At 45.1% G+C, this 22,240-nt stretch overlaps 1 protein-coding gene across 3 annotated transcripts in view; it reads left to right on the top strand.

The window, feature by feature from the left end:
- The first annotated feature begins 289 nt into the window (after window positions 1-289).
- Window positions 290-22,240, top strand: part of LOC308313301 (LIM and calponin homology domains-containing protein 1-like) — a 71,012-nt gene continuing 49,061 nt past the window's right edge. For all 3 annotated transcript variants that reach the window (XM_080760362.1, XM_080760361.1, XM_080760360.1), the window contains exon 1: window positions 290-891. In XM_080760362.1, the coding sequence (XP_080616488.1) occupies window positions 724-891 (168 nt within the window). In that variant the 5' untranslated portion in view covers window positions 290-723. The remainder of the gene's footprint in view (window positions 892-22,240) is intronic.

Raw genomic sequence — 22,240 nt, 5'->3', positions numbered from 1 at the left:
TCAGCTTCTAATTATGATTATGAAGCTATACGGAATATATGAGCGCGTCCTAATTCAGCAGTGGTGGGAGTCTGTGAGAATAACGGGACACCTCTCCTCTTGTAATAAAGCCCCCCTCCGCTCCGTCACTCCGTGCCCTACTCCCCCGCAGACAGGAGTCAGGACGGATTCCTGTGTGCGCATTCCCGACGTGTCCCCTCCGAACGCGCGCAGCTGCAGAGGCGGCCGTGTGTGCGTGTGTGTGTATGTGTGTGTCAGGACTGGAGTCAGGACAGGAGGAAGACGGTGTTTCGTTTAGAAAGGGTATTTTTAGCGTCCAGTTCGAGTTGCAGGCAGGCAGGCAGCAGCAGCAGTGTGGGAGTCGCAGCTCTTCTAGGGGAACAGTCAGTCAGTCTCCATCTCCCACCAAGTGGACTGCAACACGAGAGAGCTGATCTGCGCGCACGGCGGCCGATTTTTACGGTGGAAAATAATCATCATATTGATCACTGATCAGACATTGCGGATTGTCGCTCAGTCAGCTGCTGCCACGCTCCGCGGGGGGGGAAGCAATTAAAGCATCCTCCTCATCATCATCGTCAGCCGGGACCTTTTCCATCACACAGACAGACACCTCGGCTCTTATCTCAGCGGCCGGCGTTATACTCGTCGGGTCATTTTGTGAGCCGTTCGTTGTTAACAACAAAACGGCCTGCCTGCTGCTGTGCTGACTGACCACACACGATGATGGCGATGGCCGGCGCCGGAGGAGGAGACGACCGCGAAGCGGGAGCGAACGGCCCGCAGCCAGACGACCAGGAGCCCGCAGCAGCAGCAGCAGCACCAGAAGCACCAGAAGCCGGCGTGAGCCACTCCGAACCCGCCTGTCTGGAGGCACAGAAATGGATCGAGGTAAGTCGTATAGCTTATTGAGCTACTATCCTGGTGGTCGAGCGAGCCCACATGAAGTTATAGAAAGTGGGATATATACAATATATCACCATTGTTATTTTAGGCCTATTATTATTATATTATTATTATTGCGCCGTCACCTGTTGGGGATCGCTGCAGTGTCGGGTTACTACTCACTGCGTCTGCTCAGGACAATGCGGGGTTACCGCTTGTTTTGCAAGAGGAACTTGCTTAAGTTCCACACTATAGCCACGGCTTCAGTTACTGTCTAAAGCCCAATTTTAGCGTAATTTAATTTTTTGTGTAAAATGGACCCCGGGTTCATTTGACTCGATCCATTTAGGCTCTCCGTTGATGTTGTTTTACTCTTACATACATCCGCAACTGATACAATGCCTCGAACAGAGAGGAGAGGAGGAGGAGGAAGGAGTCAAGGACGGAAGGAATGTGTCCTCCGGTCCGGCGGTGGACCATTTGTCTTTTTACAATGTGTGTGTGTGTGTGTGTGTGTGTGTGTGTGTGGGGGGGGGGGGGGGGGGGGCACAGTTTGGCACTTTGCTGGCACTGTGTGACTGAGTGCAATGGCACTGGCAGCACCCACGTGAAATCGGTGACCTATCTATCTATCCAATTCTGTGACTCAGTCCATATAGAAATAAAATAAAAAGGCCTGTTTATAGTGTTTTCCTCTCACGCCAAGAGATTGAGAAACGCCCCCCCCCCCCTCCCCTCCACTTCTTTCAAGCGTGAGGGGATTCCGGTTGCCATGGAGATGAAACCGGGGGACGGCACTACGCCACGACATCCTGACATGAGTTGATCACATTGTTGTCCTGGTTTCCATTTGCTCAGTGGTGGAAAAAGTAGCTACTCAATTGTTTTACTTATAGGCTAAGTAAAAGTATACTGCAATGTAGCCTAGTATACATTGTACTCCATTACAAGTAAAAGTCTGTAATTCTGAAAATGTACTTAAGTATATAGGCCTACCAAAAGTATAGGCTAATGCTAATCTTTTGAAAATAGCAGATCTACCAGCTCATTAATGCATCGCATCGCGACAAATTGTGTGCTTGTATAGATCATAACCAAAATCTACAAAGTAACTAGTAACTACATTTTTCAAATAAATGTAGTGGAGTAAAAGTAGGCTACAATATTTTGATCCGAGATGTAGTGGAGAAAGTATTGAACATTTTCACTGCATTTGGTCATCACCAAGCAACAATCCACCGACCGACTCCCATCATTCTATATATAGTGTGTGTGTGTGCGTGTGTGTGTGTGTGTGTGTGTGTGTGTGTGTGTGTGTGTGTGTGTGCGTGTGCGTGTGCATGCGTGGTCCACAGTCCACACTGCAATGAATTAGGTCTTTGCGATGCGAGTAGGCCTACACACACAATGCCCTATTTATTTCGGCCTTACATTTGGGTCTATGTAATGTGGGACAGTTTCATGAAAGAGACTTCAGGCAGCTTCTGTTCTGCAGTGACTGAAAAGCATTCACAGAGATTATGGAGGAACACAGGATGACACAGCTAGGATGCCATGATAATCACCCAAACCCCCAAAAATGTGTTTAGCCCCTCCTATCGGCTTCCTTTAGTTACACAACCCCCTCTCTCTGTCTTCTGGCCTCGTCTGTTTCTCTGCTATAGTCTCTCCTCTTCTCTTCTGCACCCCCAACCCACCAACCCCCTCATCACAGTAATTACCTCAATTTAACCACGTTCAACCTGGCATCCCTATTTTGGGCAAAACTTTTCAAAGTTAGCAAAAAAATAAACAATCTACAAGCTTACACAGTTGTGAGCTTGTAGATCGGCTGTTATCGCCATTCATTGCACAACAAAGTACACAGTTGCTATGGCAGTTGGTCTCAACGTGGGTTTTGGGGACCCCCCCAGGGGTCCTTGAGGGGGTCCAGGGTGGTCGCCATGCAGCTACAGTAAATGATTGATAGTTAGGAATGAACAAAGGGTCCCTTATAGGTCGTAATTCCATTTACTCCTAGAGTTAAAAGACTTCTTTTGAATTTGGATTAGATTCGGGGTCCTGCAGAGACACACGTAATGGCGGGTCTGTACGTAGCCTGATTTAATATCAAAGTGGGTGAAAGAGGGTTGAGAATCACTTCTTCTTTCCTTGTCTTTATGTGATTAGATGACATTTTCCCATTTCTTTACACAGTCCTTATGCGCATTATTATTGAACTCTGCGAGATCTTTTAAGCTGCACTGGTTGGATAGTAGCAGAGGGCAGACAAGGCAGTGCTGCATGGCATGGTCCTCTTCTCCACATTCACAGATGATTGGGTCCGGTTTTCTAGCCCCATCTGGCCATAGCAGCTTTTGATCGCGCAGTGGGACATGTTCTTCCTGTACTTTCACTCCCACCATCGCTCTGATGTGCCAGACTTAACATGGAACCAATCAATTGCTTCTCCTCACACGCCCTCTCACATATACTGTACTGTACTGTACTGTCCCAGCTTGGAGTTAGGCCTTTCTGTGCATGAGGAACCCATTATTGCATGAGTGGCCCCATATCGTGGGCATACCTATTTGTTTGTTTGTTTATGACTCAAAGTCAGATCTCAATATGAAGTTGGAGATACTTTTGAATCAAGAATGTGCTAAAATGAAACTTCCCAGCGCAGCATACGGTTTCAACAGTCAGCAGTCTAGAACAGTGATTCCCAAACTTTTTAGTCCGTGGACCAAAAGAGAAATATGTCTCCCCGGCCCGGGACCCAAGCAGTGAAGGTCAGCTATTTTCACTTCCGCCTTAAAAGTTGTCCGAGTCCCACACATGGGTCCTGACCATGTTTCCCCCTTTAGTTTCTAAAAGTACAGCCAGACAACCAGTGTTTCCTGTTATGTGACAACAGGACATAACTTATTAAGGACAACAAAAGATCTGAGCAGATAGGGAGGAAAGGAAGCGGTAGAAAGGACATGATGGGAGACCCCAGGGAGAGAGGGAGCTGTGCTGCATGGGATTCCATTCAAGGCCACGTTGACGAGGGTGTGAATTCAGCTTCCAGCTTTAATTAAAAAACACAGCTGTCCAGCAGGCGACGGAGCTCCGCAGTCAGCAATGAGAAGACTCGGAGAGTCAGACAGTAAATACAAAGCGATTTAATCATGCCATGGTCATCACCAAGGTGACGGACAAATGAAAAACTAGTCTGAGTTCCAGCCTGCTTCGCTGCGTTCCTGAGATTTGTTTAGTTCCTCTTCCTCCGCTACTCAGTCTGGCCAGTAGGCTGTTAATTGACTCGTATTTCATAACGTCACCTGTTGCGTAGCCATGTTGTTGCTGATACGTCATCAGCCAGCGCCACTCTGTTCATGCTTCTCACTTTTTACCGAAGGTTTTACTCTCGAGTAAAACCTTCGGTAAAAAGTAAACACTAATTGTATTCAGTAGTGACAGTCCACTGTCAGATTCAGTATTACAAAAAAACTGACAGCTGTGTGGGATGAGTTTAGTTGAAAGATACATACATTGCAGGGCAACAGCAGTAGCTGCACAGTGCACATTGATACAACGTCCAACTGGTGTTTTTCCCCCCAAACCAGCACCAAAAGTTTACATGTCCCGCCTACCTTGGAGATACTGTAGGACCCTTTCCAGACTGAGTAGCAGATTGACAAAACAAATCTCAGAACGCAGAGAAGCAGGCTGGAATCCAGGCTCTGATGACTTTTGGCAAAGCGATTTGGTGTAGAATGGGGAAAAAGCAGTCCCAAGTACAGCGCCAACTCCGGTCCATTCTACAGAGTTTAAGTGGTTTAAAGATTTCAGCAAATAGAGTACAAGTCTGGTATCAATGTTGGTGAACAGAAGATAGGTTGTTCTGGTCAGTGTTTGGTAGTTAATGAGTATCATTAATGAGTATCACTCACATTGAAGCATAACAAATATGTAATTTGCATGGGTCAATTGTTTAGAATATGCCATACTGTACATAGGAGGATGGTTGGTTGTCTCATTGGAGGGTACACAGACCCCCAGGGGTCCTTGAGGGGGTTCAGGGGGTCCCCAGTTGAATGATTTATAGGAATCAAATGGACCCTTGCATGTCTGTAACTCTGCGTGTGCACATTGAACCAAATTAACCCGTTGAATTAAATTCAGGATTTTATTGTGTAGGTTATTTTTAACACGTTTTTAAACTTTATTTACCCAGGGCATATATGCTGAGCATGAGTGCTCTTTCTCAGCAACGCCCAGCACAATCACAGACACACACAAATAGATTAGTCTCAGAGATAAAACAAATACAATTGCCTGCCTGTCTGTCTGTCTGTCTGTCTGTCTGTCTGTCTGTCTGTCTGTCTGTCTGTCTGTCTGTCTGTCTGTCTGACCACAATGGAAACATTGTGTTAACTTATCCTTATAGCTCTTTTGACTGTACTGCCGTACTGTCAAACATGTTAATAAGATGTGGGAGCGAGGAGCTAGTGGAAGAGAAGAGATGAGTGGAAACGGCATAAACAAAAACACGGCATCACCGGAACACTGAACAAAGCTGAAACTTATTTTTTCGTAACTTTTGTACTAGCCCTAAGTGTCGGGCATCAGTTTGTATGTTGAAAATGGCTGTTGCTTAGTTTGTAACTGCTAGTGTGAACTGAACTCGATCAGCATTAGTCTACTAGTGTGTTTTCCCCCATCTCCCTCCTTACGCTGTCTTCCAGGGTACTAATTCTCTGTTATTTCCAGGGTGCTCAGACTGACTAGTACTATTTCCAGGAGGTATATTTATATATGCTCTCACAGGTGGGGAGGACTCGGCGTTAACCATGCCACCTGTGTGTTTGTGATACTACTCTGCATTTGTCTGTGGGTGTGTCTGTGGATGCCACATTTGTGTGTGTGTGTGTGTGTGTGTGTGTGTGTGTGTGTGTGTGTGTGTGTGTGTGTGTGTGTGTGCGTGTGTGCGTGCGTGCGTGCGTGCGTGTCTGTCTGTAGTTGTGAGGACTAAATGTCCCCATAGTAACCTATAGTGTTAGAAATAGACACCGTGAGAACACAAGTGTAATGTTTTGACAGTTAGGCCGTTAGGTGTATAATTAGGAAAAAGGTTGGGGTTAGAGTTAAAATTAGGCATTTATGGGTTATGTTTACACAGCCGAGTGCTCCCCCAACCCCTGTGTCAGCCAATCAGAAGCCGTGTCTTCCCCCGCTCATCACTTTTATACTTAGTTGTCGAACATCGCACTGTGACACGTTTTGTGTACTTTTAGATCAACTATTTTCTGCATGTGACACCAGAACACTATATAACTCAGGTTTTTAGGTTTAGGGTAAAAAATGGCATAACATTTTGATGTCCTCTGAAGACCAGAAAATGTCTGCCTGCGTGTGTACAGTATGTGTATGCGTGCATACATGCATGCATAAATGTATAGAGGGTATGCACGATTACACGTGACATCATCATCGTACCTGGAAGTTATGCGGAAACGTTCTGGCCTTGACAGCCCATACTGTACAAAGAGAAACGTCCTACATTAAACAACGTTAAACGGCATTAAACTCACTTTGCCGTTCACTTTTATCGATGTGCATACCCTCTATTATTGAACACCCTTATCGTCTGTGTGTTGGTTAGAAAAATATTGAACCAATGAAAAGTATTAAAAAGCGCTTCTGACAAAACCAGCTAACTCCATTGGATCCTCAAATTGTCTGCCAAACGATTTAGCGCCCTCTCCCCATGCGTGACAGAGCAGCTGCAGAGGCATGGAGATACATCGTCAGCTGTTCTTGTCCATGATGGACAAAACCTCCTAACTCCACTTGAGCTGGAGGTTTCCTGAGAAATGTGCGCATGTGCACGTTGAATTTTGCGCGACCAAACACCAGCTGTGCGTGGGTCATCTATGTACAGTACCGTATGACATTGCACACCAGATTCTTGGGACACACCCGGCTTGGGTGACATTGGGTCCCCATGGGAACACAACACACCCCCAGCCTATCAGGTGTCAGCATCCCCAGGTTCCAGGCAGTATAGACCAATGGCTTGTCTCTCACCGGGTGATCAGAGCAGGAAATAAAGCCTGGCACACCACACTGACGCACCATGTGTTTGTAAAGGACGCAGGACTGGATTAGAATCTGTCTCCAACGGTCCAACCACACACATACTTATTTTGCCGTGTCACTAAGTTACACCAATATTCCTACAACTAATATAATTTGAAAGTACTTTCATTGTATTTTATAATAATAATATAATAATTTATTCTCAATTTGTCAATACATTCATATTCCATAGTACATCAGTGGTTCGCAAGCAATTTAATTTAAAGGTCCCCCTGCTTGGTATGCATATTAGGCCACAGACCCCCCATAACTTTGAGAGTGTACAAATAGAACATTTGTACACTGTAGTTACAGACTGATAATCAGGACCCATTTGGTTCCTGACTATCCTGAGTCCACTCCTGACCCACTGGACCTCCTCTAAGGACCCCAGGGGGTCCCGGGCCTATAGACCCCACTTTGAGAACCTCTGTCATACAGAATTCATATCCATGGGTGGATTATTAATGCACAGGCTTGCCTGGGCTGAAGCCTAGGGGCTTCATTCACAGTTGCCACCGAGTTTCCCCCCTTCCAAATGTACATTTTATATATTAAGTTCTGACCTGAGATCAGATTCTGAAAATGTCTTCTAAATCCTGACAGTTTTCTGAAAAAGCTATGTTTCTATGTCAGTGGTTCTTGAATCTTTCAAAAAGAGCAGTATACAAGCTCGTAGCGCGCTGGCGTTAACGTGATAGATTCTGGGCCCTCCTTTGTCTGCCAAAAATATGTACACTTATTACGTGAAAAACGAAAACAGAAAAGCTTGGATTTGTTTAAAAACATGGTTGTTGACTGGTTGCCTCCCTCATGCCTGCAGTATCAGCCTGCAAGTCCTGGTGCATAGTTGGCATATTGTCGTGGATGGATGTCAGAGTAAAAATCTTTTTATGAGCTTTACAGTGAAACAAATTTGACATGGAGCTGATAGAACAACATGATCTGGAAATATTGAAAACAGTATTTGTAAACTAACTGGATATTTCAAGCCTGCTGCTGACATATGCTACCAATTTGAACTGCTAATGATACGCGTGACACACAAACACGGGCAGCCAGTCTACAAAACAGATATTAATTCCACTCCAGTGAGTTGGACATTGTGGAGGAGATGGTGTTAAAGTTTATCATCAACAGTGCAGCACATTACTGAAGTTAGCATGTTGCTATAAGTCTTATATATGTCTTATAGCAACATACTGCATCAACTGGACTTTAGTTTATAAACCTCATTAATAATTTCACTGCCACAAATCACAAATAAAATGTAAGCATGCATGGGCTATGTGCTGTCCCACTGCCAGTCATTCAGTTTATTAGATAGGTTTGACACCCCCCTGATGTGTGTGAATTTAGCCTAGCTTTGATGTGTAATCAGGAGCCAATTGGGGTTCAGTAGTTTCAGGTGTGCAGGACAGCAGAAGTCAGTTTTTCTCCAGCAGCCTAGGAGCAAACACACACACACACACACACACACACACACACACACACACACACACACACACACACACACACACACAGAAGCTAGCTGCTACTGTCATTCTCTGTTTTTGGCTTGAAACCATCTCCTGTAAGTTTGTTTGTGTACAATTGCCTAGACTCATGTTTTGTAAGCTTGATCTGAGAGTTGTTTTGTGATATATATATGTTTAATCTTAGCCAATCAGGATGTAATATGGGAAATGGTGCAGATCCGTGTTGATCACATGACTATGTGGAGATTGTGTATACCGAATTGCGTGATGTATGGATGAAGTGTGTAATGAACAGAAACGTGTTTTGCCCAAATCGGCCTCATGGTGGCGCTATAACAGGCCGTTGTGTAATGTTTGGGGCAGAGGTTCCTTGTTGGCATCCAGGGAGTGTGTGTGTGCACAGTTTGGCATGGATGGGGCCAGCGGTGCACACACACACACACACACACACACACAGACGGAGTGGAAAACATACTCTCTCCCCATGCCTTTGGCCTGGTGGAGACAATAATGGAAGTATTGTACTGCTAGCCTGGCTAATAAGCCAGTGTTAGTGTAATTCAGGTGTGGAATGATGACTGCGGTTTCACTCTCCGTCGCAGTCTGAAAAACCACCTCTACGTCTGCACTTCTAGCTCGTTGACTATTCAGATAGTTGCTAGCTCATGTAAATAACTGCAGAGTAACAGACTGCATTCAGCGTTCTCCACCAAGGCCTCTTAACGTCGGATGCATCGTGTACGGGTGTGCCACAGGGGACACCCCGCTATACGGTATATAAGTGGCAGATACAGGCAGAGGCTAACTAATAGTTTTAGTAATTGTTTCCTCAAAACCTCTCGCCAATTGGCGGAATTGGCAAGAGGGAGAGAGAGAGAAGGGAGCCGAGAGGAAGAGAGAGAGAGAAGGCTCCCCCTCTCTCCCTGAGATGAGAGAGGGAGAGAGGGAGGGCGAGGGAGAGGGAGAGAGAGAGAGGGAGACGAGAGGAAGAGAGAGAGAGAAGGCTCCCCCTTCTCCCTGAGATGAGAGAGGGAGAGGGAGAGAGAGAGGGAGACGAGAGGAAGAGAGAGAGAGAAGGCTCCCCCTTCTCCCTGAGATGAGAGAGGGAGAGAGAGAGGGTGAGGGAGAGAGAGAAAGGGAGACGAGAGGAAGAGAGAGAGAGAAGGGGAGAGAGAGAAAGGGAGACGAGAAGGGACTGAGAGGTAGGGATTGGCCGGGTGTTCTTTGAGGAATTGGCGATGAATGGGCTTTCGATCGGTGGCACCATGAAATGCACCACCACACTGCTATGCCCTGTAGGTTCAGGTGGTTGAGCGCTGGCTGACAGCAAACCAAACCTCTACTTTTGCCTTTAACCATGCAGTTATGCACTGATTTCTATGCGCTCTAGTAGGCTGAGAACATATAAGATAAGAGACACGAGGAGGAACCATCAGGAGCCTCCCTCTGCTATAGTCTGCTCCATTAAATTGTACATTCTGTATTCTTTGTTGTTGTTTACCGGTAACTGAAAATAGAACAGTGACGTGTGGTCCTCAGTGGAGTGCAAATCTGTGTGTGTTTGTGCGTGCGCGAAAAGTCAAAGGGCAATAGGGGGAAGGGATATAATGAAGCACTATAATTACATCATTATGTTGCTAGCTCTTGTAAGCTGCTATTTTCGGGCGTCAACACCAGTGCACAACAAAGCATAAATATACTTGTCTTATACTGGATCTCTGGTGTCCACTATAGTCCTCCCTAACGTTTTCGTCTAGTTAAATGTCTTTTGACAAAGTCAAAAGTTTAGTCATAGTTTTCGTCATCATGGTTTAATTTTTATTTCGTTTTCGTCATTGAAAAAGTCATAGTTTTAGTGGAAGAAATTAACAGTGCCAGAGTGCCAGGCTGTATAATATGGAGACAAAACTTTGGACAGTGAACACAATGAACAGTTAGTGTGGCATGTCGTCATCACCAGGTCCTCACCGGGACAAATACCATGGTCACAATGGTATAGGCCTGAATTCCAGGTCATAGTCCAGACATCGCATACACAGACCAGCAGGGGCAGAGTGGAGACAATAGCCTGGAATGTAAGAGAATGTAACATACTTCCCACAGATGACATGCAGAAAACATGGCAAATATAAACCAAAAACTGCTGGGAGAATTGGAGACTGCTTTTTATTTTCAAAATAGTTACTTCATACCCATCCCAAAACGGGTATTTAGAACGTTGCAATATGTCATAGCACATTCGTTTCTTAAATGGTTTCAGTCTTGACACTTGCTTTGGCAATGTAAACGTATGTTTTATCATCCCAATAAAGCTCCTTTGAATTTAAATAGAATAGATTTTTTTGACATTTATGTAATCAAGCCAAAGGCAAAGCACACAAATGCTCATTAAATGGCCTCAGATGGGAGCGTATATAAGCCTTCTGTTTTCCAAGACGTACAGTGGTAGCGGGGCTGTATGTACAGTAGGCTATACTGCATGTGTTACGCCAACATGTGCTGAAAAGGATGAGGCTGCACAGCTTTAGCAAAATATTTATTCAAAGGTACAACCAACGTTTCGTCTATGTGGTATGAATTAACGGATTAATTATTTTATTTAAGTGTCATGCCACCTCGTGGCCCATCTTTCGTGGGATTATATGACATTCTTTCTTACAGTTACACTGATTCAGATATACAGTTCTTATTATACCGGTTTTAACATAAATTAAAATACAACAAATCAAAGCAAAACAAAACACAACTTAACATGCATATCCCTTACTGGCTGTACATGGCTTTTTTTACTCGGGTTCCAGGCTTTTTATACATGTATATTTTGCAATTTAAATAGATCTCTTTCAAATAAATCATTCATATCCATCATATCAGCATAGTTTACATTACTAAACAGCTCTTCTCTGACCCTCCAATAAAAATAATCAATACAACACAAAATGATACTCATTCTCTATTTCATTGAGATCACACATTTGGCAGACTCGATCTTCTTCATCCAACCCAACATAACGACCTGTTTCAATATATAAAGTGGCAGGCAGCATCTTTTTTGCTTTGGCAGATGAAATAATACATGGTTTTCAGTGCAATATTCATATTCAATTTCGTAACTTTGGTTCACTCCAGATCTCTCTTCTGTATATAGTCTTCCTCATGGGTTGAACAGAACATGAAAACCAACATTCACTGACATCTGTGTCCAGCGGTTGCTGTTTTAATTTGCTTCAAGAATAATCCGGCTCAGTGCCTACGAAGAAATGGAAACCAATTAACCAACCTGACAAAGCATCAGTCTCTGAAAGTGGCAAACAGTGATCACCATGGAGAGACACATGCAGGCTTTACTGTCAGGTCACCAGTTCTGATTTAAATGTAATCAGTGACCAGAGTGTTCATTTAGCTTGGTTTGCCAGGCATGGCATTCATCGGAGTTACCTTTTCGTTTTTTCACGTCGACTTTCACAACTCTTTGACATAGCAGGCAGGCAGGCAGACAGGCAGACAGACAGACTGTGTGAGAGTGTATGTGTGTGTGCGCGCGCAAGTGTGTGTTTGCATGTGTTTATAAGCATGCGCATGCGCATTGTGCACAAATCACAATGTGCACACGCACGCACACAGCTGTTCGAGGGAGATTAAGTGCAATGGTCCCAGACAGTCAGCTGTATGTGCAGTGCATGATAGAGAGAGAGAGAGATAGAGAGAGAGAGAGAGAGAAAGTGTGAGAGAGAGAGAAAGTGAGAGAGAATAGGTAGTGAGAGAGAGAGAGGTTGTGAGTGTCAGAGGCTTACAACAGAAGGTGAAATAATGATCACACAGATTTGCTGACGGCAACGTTTCTTCATACGCATCACAGACCTCGTATATTACCTGCTAGCACAAAGTAGTCTCTTAATAGCTACACCAGTGGTTCTCAACCCTTTTTCACTATGGAACCCCCCCCCCCCCCCCACACACACACACACACACACACACACACACACACACACACACACACACACACACACACACACACACACACACACACCCACGCCCAAGGAAGGTCCCTGGTGGACCTCTCTTTTTAAGAACCAGTGAGCTATACACACATACTGAAAAGAAATATGTTCAAATGAAAATAAATCGGTTTCTTTCTGAGGTCGAATTATATCGAATGTATGTAAATGTGTTGTTCCATATATATGGATTTTTGTATCTCTATTTGACTTTATAATTGCTGCCCGTACTTAGGGTATAGAATGGATTTACACGGGGTGGATGGCTGGAGGAATCCATGGCTCTGCTTTTGATATAATCTGCAGATACATGCTTTTCCTCTTGGGAAACGTAGATCTGATATTTGTGTTTGATAATATCAGCTGAGCAGGAGGTGATATATATATATATATATATATATATATATACACACACAGTCACACACACACACACACACACACACACACACACACACACACGATCACTCGGTCAGAGAGCATCAGATCAGACCATACAGATCAGTAAACTAGGATTAATCCAGGATTAAGACTTCTCTCCGATGTTAGATTACTACTGCGCTACAAGTGTTAAACCGCACAACGAAACCCTAGTGGTCCCTTTTCTGGGCATATCGCCAAGAAGACATTTGCCACAAATAGACGATCTACAAGATGACTAAAGCATCGCAACATGATGCGTTGTGAGCTTGAAGATTGGTTATTTTCACTATTTGGCAAATACAAAGACATGTATAGACTTTAAATGTTTAACATGGCTAATACGAGTGTTGTATCAAACAATTGGTTCTCAAAGTGGGGTCGGGGGACCCCCAGGGGTCCTTTGGGAGGTTCCAGGGGGTCCCCATCTGCTATTCAAAAGATCTACAAGCTGACAGCTATGCAAGCTTGTACAGTACTGCTATTTTTGAAAACTTTAACACAAATCTTCTCTTCTGGGGGTCCCAACCACAAAACATTTTAAAAGATTATTTTTGGGGAGGTGTGTGTGTGTGGGGGGGGGGGGGGGTTATGCCTTTATTGATGAAGTGAACAGTAGACAGACAGGAAAGGGGGAGAAAGATGGGGAGTGACACGCGACAAAGGCCGTCGTACCCGCGTCGTACGACAGCCTAGGTGCCACAAGCCCACAACACATTTTCAAATGAAGGGTCCATGCAGGCCAAAATATCAATTTGGGGGTCCTTGACACGAAAACGTTTGAGAACAACTGTTGTATCATGCAATTAAAGCATATTTCTCACCAGTCACCACCGACCGTCTTAAACTGCTTGGTGACATTATGTTCTCTTGAGGAAATCAAACCGCCTTGATGTCATTAGAGGCCCAAACACAGAGGAGCAAATGCACAAAAGGCACAAAATGCCTGAGGTCAACTGTTTGGTGCATGGCGTGCTTTCAGAGCATGCCAGCAGCATGGAGAGAAGACCATGACCCACGCCCCCAGTAAGGCTATCCAACCAACGTTGAAGCTGCCACTACCTACTGGCGAAGAGAGGAACTGCAGCACTTTCATGGAGGTGGACGGACGGACGGACGTTCATGACGTCATGTATGACATTTGAGGTCCTGGGCTTAACTGCCGCTCACTCGAGCCATTGAGGTATAATTATACTTCCGGCAGTCTTCCGGGTGCTTCAAAACGCCACGGAGCAACTTCCACTGAAATGAATAGCGGGGCTAACGCTCCGGTTCGGTCTCTATCCTTTTATTACTCTATGACCATGACACACTGTCCATGTTGGAAGAGTGAATGAAACATTACACCCAACGCAATCTAGTTGAAAAGTTCTTGGAATTACTTCCTTTATGAAAGGTGAAAGGTCAAACGTCCTGCTTTTGACCCCCGATTTATGGCACAGGTTAAGATCCTACACGGACACGTCACATATTTTCCTAAGTGACATCACTGTCCACAGGCAGAGGTTTGAGCCTAATTATTCAGAAAACCACTCAGACCAACAGAAAATCCACTGAATGTTCAAAGTTCCGTTTTTTTTTTGGGTGCAATTGAGGTCAATCCTTAAAAAAAGAACTCCAGACCTTTAAAGTGGTTAAACTTTGATGCTATCCGAACCCATTTAGCTGCATGATGTGGGGGACTCCTTGGATAACCCCCTCCTCAAGGACCCCCGGGGGTCTCCGGACTAGCCCACTTGGAGAACTATAGGTACTATAGGTATTATAGCACGGTGGGTGGTCTCGGTGGGAAGCGTGCCCCTCACCCCTGGCAGTGTTACTGCCACGCTTTACAACCCCACTCCCCCCACCCTAACCCCTCGGCCCCGGCCCCCCTCCAAGCCTTTCACTCCTTTCCTTCTTTCCACGGCCATCTACTCTACTCTACATGAAAGGATCCTCATGGTACACTATTAGCTGGCCTACTTCTCCCTCTCTCTCTGCCGGCCCCCCCACCCCCACCCGACCACCTCGGGGCTTAATGGTATCTGCCGCTGCCATTCATCCAGACAGAGCGGGTCGGTCCATGTCGGGGGGGAGGGGGGGGGGGGGAGGGTCCAGTTACAGGCGGCTGGCGCTGAAATACCCTCAAGGCATTTGGCTCCGCTTTCCCCCCCCCTCTTTTTTTCATAATGCAACACACATGAATGCTCACTTTAACACGTACATTCTCTCGATCGTGCACGCATGCACGCGCAGACACAAGTAGGGATATTTAAGCACGCGCGCGCACACACACATTCCTCTTGTCCTCGCACAACCGCCACAAAGGCCTGACACTGTTCCATTTATCCCACTGTGAACTTTACAAAAGCTGTGTGTGTGTGTGTGTGTGTGTGTGCGTGTGCGTACGTCCACTAATCAGCTGTCCCTTTGCCCTTTCACCGTACGTAGTTTCTCCCTCTATTTCATTTCTGTCACACACACACACACACACACACACACACACACACACACACACACACACACACACACACACACACACACACACACACACAATGGTCCCGCTCTGCATCCGTCCTGCAGCAGTGTCTGAGGACAGTAAATTATGCATGACTGTGCTGTAAATGTTTCAGGGGCCTGAGAAACACTGGCCGTGCCAGTATGGGCGCTCCGTGTGTGCGCGAGCGTGTCTTTTGTGTGCGTGCGTGCACGTGTGAGAAAACAGTAGGATGATGAAAAGAGGGTGATGGAGATAGGAAACATCTGTCCAACTCTTACGTAAGGAAGAAACAATGGGCTGTTTTCCCAGTGCTTTCGCCACTCCTGAACCCTGGACGTATATTTCTGAGGGAGTGGGAGTTTTTCTAAGCGGTAATGTGCCTTTCCAAACCGGTATGTGTGCCGTTCCCGGGAGTGGTATGCCGTTCCAAAAATGGAATATCGTTTTAAAAGTGGTAATTTTTTCAAAACAGTGTACCGTTTTCAGGGCTTAAAGTTCTCAGTCCTGGGGACTGATTTCAGTCCTGAGGGGTCATTTAATGGCATCAGTGCAGATTTGCAAAAAAATAATTTTCAGTCTTGGGAGTTTTTGGGGCTTTAAGCCCTGCGTTTTAAAAGTGGTATAAACCATTTCAAAACGGTATGGCGTGTTGAAAAACGACATGCCAAATACCACTTTTGGAGCTCGCCCCGCATGGATATTCTGGGGGGGAAGAGTTCACAATGCGACGCATTGTGAGCTTGTAGTCTTACACCATGGAAAAGTGGTCTAAGTACAGTTGTAACTCAAGAAGGGCAGTCGAGACATGGCCAAAGCATTTCCAGGGGGTCCCCGAACTCCCCCCAGCCAAAAACGTGTAGAACCTCTGCTCCAACACTACAGGGGTTTAAGTGGTTTGGGCAACCACACCAAGCTATACTAACTGTCACTATATTATCAACCAGTAAGACGCCCTGAGGTCGCGTGCACGCATCCGCCTGGGTGACGACAGACTGCTGGGCGAGCGCTGGCGCTTTGGCATGGGGGTTCAGATCAACATATGGAATGAACTCTGTACTGGCCATATATGGAGAGTGTCTTGACTGTATTGGAAGAAAATAACCGATCTACAAGCTCTCAACACGTCGCGGCACGTTGAGCTTGTAGATCAGCTATTTTCCGGGCGCGACCTTGCACTCATAGGCTACTGGAGATGTGGCGATGACAACTCATTCTTTCAATGCAAAATGCTGCGTTCAAGATCAGGAGAGTTCAGAAAAAAGCAATTCTCGCGTATGGCATGGAAAGGAGAGGAGAGGAGGGGCATTTGCATTTCTTTCACCATAGTAAATGCTGCATTCGTGGTCTGGAGGAGAGGGCAGTTGTTTTACAGACGGGTTTAAAGGGCAGGGGCTGAAGACCCCTTTGATGTCTATGTGTGCACGCCCCTGGGCCCCAAACTCAACCCACGTTGAGTTGGGTCCTTGTGGAGGATTAGAGAGAGTGCATTTCCTGTGGTCACGGGTTACTGAGCCTGCCTGGGTACAAACCAGACTGAACTGATGCCAGATCGTTGCGTACGATCATGCTGATCCAGACTTAGGAGAGAACTGCAGCACCGTGGATTATCCATGTTTTGACCGATATGTTGAGAGTTTTGATTTGGGTGAACAGCAAAAAACGAATAAACAACAGACTTTTCAGAGATAAACAATTCATACACGGGACATTGCTTTATTTAACCACTCCCTCATGCGTTGTGAGCTTGTAGATTCATTGGCAATGTTTTTAAATGGGTTTTCTTTTTGTGGCTTTCGCCTTTATTTTATATTTTTTTATGGAGGGAGGGACTGACAGTAGGCTGACAGGAAATGGGGAGAGAGATGGGGGGGGGGGAGGGGGAAGAAATGCAGTTAAGGCCGTCGGGATCGGGAGTCTGGCACACTGCCAGACTGGATTGCCAGCCAAGGTGCCTGGACCGCTGAGCCATGGCCCAGGCCCATTGACCACTGGACCACTGAGCCCTGGCCCAGAAGGTGCCTGGACCACTGAGCCATGGCCCAGAAGGTGCCTGGACCACTGAGCCATGGCCCAGAAGGTGCCTGGACCACTGAGCCATGGCCCAGAAGGTGCCTGGACCACTGAGCCATGGCCCAGGCCTGGACCACTGAGCCATGGCCCTGGACCACTGAGCCATGGCCCTGGACTAATGAGCCATGGCCCTGGACCACTGAGCCATGGCCCAGAAGGTGCCTGGACCACTGAGCCATGGCCCCGGACTAATGAGCCATGGCCCTGGACCGCTGAGCCATGGCAATGTTTTTAAACACAGAATCCACGTATAATGACATGCATGCCCAGAACGGGATGCCAGGTTAACAGTGGGTATAAATCGGGACTGCATAATAATTGCTATAAATAAAAACCGATGACATCAAACAGGTGAAATAATGACGGATGGTCAGCTCAATAGTTCTGTCTGGCTCTTGGCTGATGCCTTCCAGGGAAAGTGATGTGTGGCCTCCAGTTGCATCAGTGTGCTGTTTGTTGTGTTGTGATCGTGATGTAATGGGATTGACACGGTTCCATAACTCACTTGTGTGTAAACTCACCCCTCAGTGGTGTTACTTGCACTAGAATCAGATCCGTTTCTTAAGGGTTACAGCAGAATTGGATAGGTAGGACTTCCACGGTTGGTGCCCGTGGACATCTGTGGAGGCACTTGTTTGTGTGCGTGTGTGTGTGTGTGTGATGTTTGTGCACGAACTCAGCGTGAACAGTTTCCACAGGGTGTGTGCAGCCTGTGATCTGCGTTAATCTGGATTAGACCTTTTAAAGGGTGTCAGTCAAAGCTCTCACTTCTGACTGGCGCTTACACAACACCCCTGTGTGTGTGTGCGCGTGCGTGCGTGCGTGTGAGCACTGTGTGAGCTCTGTGTGAGCTCTGTGTGCTGTGGTGGGTCTGTGCGTCAGCGTTGGTTGGGCGGTGCGTCTGTGCGTCAGCGTTTATGTGATGACCGTTTACTTCTCAGCCTCTTTCTTCTTTCTGCTCTGTGATTGGTCCTTTCCCCATGCATAGCTGGAGTGTCCAGTTTCTACTTCAATGTGACTGACTGACTGACGGACTGACTGACTGACTGACCGACCGACTGACTGACTGACTGACTGACTGACTGACTGACTTCCATCATGGCTGGGGCTACATTTGATTGATTGAATACTTATTAGAGAAAACAATGCAAATAACACAAGGGTACAAGACAAAACAGTCCCGGGGACTTCAACAGGACATAGAATATTAAGTTAACACAATAATACATGCATGTCATCAACAAATAGTAGTAGTGAAAACGTCTGCAGTGCAACCCATCGTTTCAACGGGAATGCTGTAATCTAATTCTGGTTCCCATGTCAACTTGTCACACCTGTTATTAATTATGAACGACCAACTATTAGTATCTACAGTATCAAGGAATGAAATCTAAACCATATGGCTTCACTGAAGGCCATTGTAATAATGTATTAAGTGGCCATGTGGGTATTCTTCTTGCTGATCTACAAATGGGCATTTTGCTGTTAAGGCTCCTAATCTAGTTGACTGTTAACTGGTCGATGTATAATTCATCCACAAACGTCATAGTTTAATTAGATAAAAGGCTGTACAGTACAGCTACAGTACAGTAGCTCTAGAGTTTAGTCACCGCCGGTCTGGATGGGGAAAGTGTGCTGTGGAAATAATTTCACAATATATTTGCCAGCAACTAATTACCCACTTGGGGTGTTATGTTGGCCCGATTAGAGGCACGCTCCCTGATGTCCCGGTCTCTATAAATGTGCAGTTCTACCATCCCTGTCTTAACCCTGAAGAAGGCGTGTTGTGCCTAAACATCTTAAAAGAGTTGTGCGACCTCTCCTTCTTTCTCCCGTGGTCAGCACCTCCCCACTATTGGTGTGCACTCCTGCTATACGCCTCTGTTAGTTCAGGAGATACCACTGACATGCCACTGGTATTGCTGTAAAAGAGCTACATCAGACACTCAGAAAGTCTAGTCAAACTATTATATAATTAAACCATTCCATCCTGCAGGGGAAATTACATTTCCAGCTTCACCCAGGCCACCTGAGTGCTGCCCACATAGGACCGGTGGGGGGGGGGGGAGCAATTAGATTAAGTGAACCAGGGACCTTCTGCTTCCCACCCAGGCGAGCTCTCTATCCATTCGCTTGTGTCCATACATACAGATAAAGGAATAAATAGCGCTATATGTAGGCTAGAAACTGTGTGTCGACCCCGGGTAGGGTTAGGCTTAATTCCATCGCAGGGCAAAAATAGCCCATCTACAACACGTTGCAAAGTCGTTGAGCTTGTACTATATCGTCCATTTTCGGCGCATGGCGATCAGGCTTAACAGGAACTTTCCCCCATGTTGGATATCTATCTTTGAGCCTTGATTGCAGGGGGCCAGGGCTCTATAGAATGAGTTCACGTGCCGTTTAGAAGGCCGAGCAGACGGAGTCTGCTAATGTTGTTCACTGTGTGTGTAAGCTTCCACAGTATGTGTATGCGTCTAAATGAGGGGAGTGCGTGTGGGAGTGTAATGAGGCCACGGCCAGCTCAGTGTGTGCCAGTGCCACGGCGTCACTCCTAATTGGTTCCCCCTGGAAGCAATGCAGTCTGGTGTGAACTGGCCAGCCAACAGTCACTCTGCTGCTGGGAAGAGAACGAGCAAACACTCTTCTCTGAACAATTACAACTTTGTACACGCACTTCTGACAGGCCTAGAAGTGCTCTCTCTCTCTCTCTCTCTCTCTCTCTCTCTCTCTCTATATATATATATATAATATATATATAGATCTATGTATGCAAGCACCTGACAAAGCCAAACGGCGATAAATAAGCATAAATAATCTTGTCCTGTGTCTCTGGAGTGTGCGGTCCCTTCCTTTCCCTGGGGAAGTTCTCTTTGGCCTGCACACACATATATATATATATATATATATATATATATATATATATATATATATATATATACATATATGTATATATATACATATATATATATATATATATATATATATATATCACTCATTCTTGAGATGAGGGACAAAAGTGGAAAAAACATGTCCCACACATAAGAGCCTTATTTTATGTAAAAAATAAATTAATTCATAAAAATAAAAGCACTTGCAAAGTTAAGTGTAATACAGTTGTGTATTATTATGCCCTTAATTTCATTATAATTGTTTTCATATTCCATCTGAATTAGTTAAAAGCAGGCCCTGTACCCAAAAAGGCCTGTATTTAGCCTGTCCCCAGCAAGTGGCCACAATTTCAAACTGCCAAAAAAGTGTCTAATACTGTCACAATCACATAAATATACATACTAAATTAAAGTAGATTGTCAACAACATAGCAAATAATATACACAGTTAATTTTAATTTATATTTTCTATTAAATATCTCATATCAAATGTTCGTCCCACGTCTCCGTCAACTCCGTCAGGTTTTTTTAAAAGTCTTAAATTAATCAGAAAATATTGTCGACAGATTTAGCCTGAAGACTCCTTTTCCAAGTCCCATTTATATTTGTTGCAACAGTGGAGCACCTTGTCTGACAAGCATTCAATTGTTTGATATTTTAAACAAACAATGTTGATAACAATGTGGTCACAGCTTTTACATGTCAACTCCGTCTGCACATTTTTATGATCTTTGTTAAGAATTCCAAAATAATGTTTATTATTTTAGTTTAGGGGTTAGGTTTAGCTAACAAAATTAAGCAAAAACAAAATGGCTACATTGTACTAAAGAGGGTTAAGATGAAAACAAATGCCATTTTGTCAACTCCGTCAGACGTCAACTCCGTCAGATTTTGTGTCTGACGGAGTTGACGTGTATCTGACGGAGTTGACAAAAGTGTTCCTAAAACAATAAAATTATTGTTTTTGAATAATGGGCAGTATTCTAATTTGGCACACAGTTAGAGCATGCCTTAAGGAACATTTTTGGCTATGGGGCCATCACAGATTTGTCTCGTGGTGACCATGGCAGCCATATTACAAAAGAGCCGCCACCTGATGTTATTTTACAATAACTCAAATTCTACACCACCTAGGATCTTGATTCTGGTGACTAAGACCTCATTTTCAAGAATGAGGAATACAGTGGTACAATTTAGACTTTCCCTGTGACCATGGCAGCCATTTTTCAAAATGGCCGCCACCTGCTGTTATTTTACAATAACTCAAGTTCTACACCACCTAGGATCTTGATTCTGGTGACTAATTATACATTTTCAAGGATGTGGGGTACATTGGTAATATTTAGATTTGTCCTGTGACCATAGCAGCCATTTTTTTTTCAAAATGGCCGCCACCTGCTGTTATTTTACAATAACTCAAGTTTTAGACCACCTAGGATCTTGATTTTGGCGACTAATCATACATTTTAAAAGATGAGAAATACAGTGGTACTATTTAGATTTGTCCTGTTACCATGGCAGCCATTGTTTTTCAAAATGACCACCAACCTGCTGTTATTTTACCAATAACTCAAGTTTTAGACCACCAAGGATCTTGATTCTGGCGACTAATCATTACATTTTCAAGGATGAACTTTCTCTGGGAGAGGTAAGGGCTTATTTCAGGTGCAGGTTGAGTTTCTACTGACAGGACATTAAAAGGAGGTGGGCTTTCTGGCCTTTGACTTGCCCCTTTCAGGTACAGATGCACAGTTTGACTTCACTGGCCACTGCAGGGAACTGTGGGGGAGAAACTTTGGTCTCTTGACACCCCGATTAGGTTCAGGGTTTTTTTTGGTGGAGACTTGCCTTTCATGACATCTTTGCTGCAGCAGTTGATCTCCTTACTGCCAGTGGTGGCACACTCTGGGTCTC

Source organism: Protomyctophum bolini (assembly GCF_963924005.1).
Source record: "Protomyctophum bolini genome assembly, chromosome: 3".
NCBI classification, from domain to species: Eukaryota; Metazoa; Chordata; class Actinopteri; order Myctophiformes; family Myctophidae; genus Protomyctophum; species Protomyctophum bolini.
This window is presented reverse-complemented; position numbering and strand designations above follow the sequence as displayed.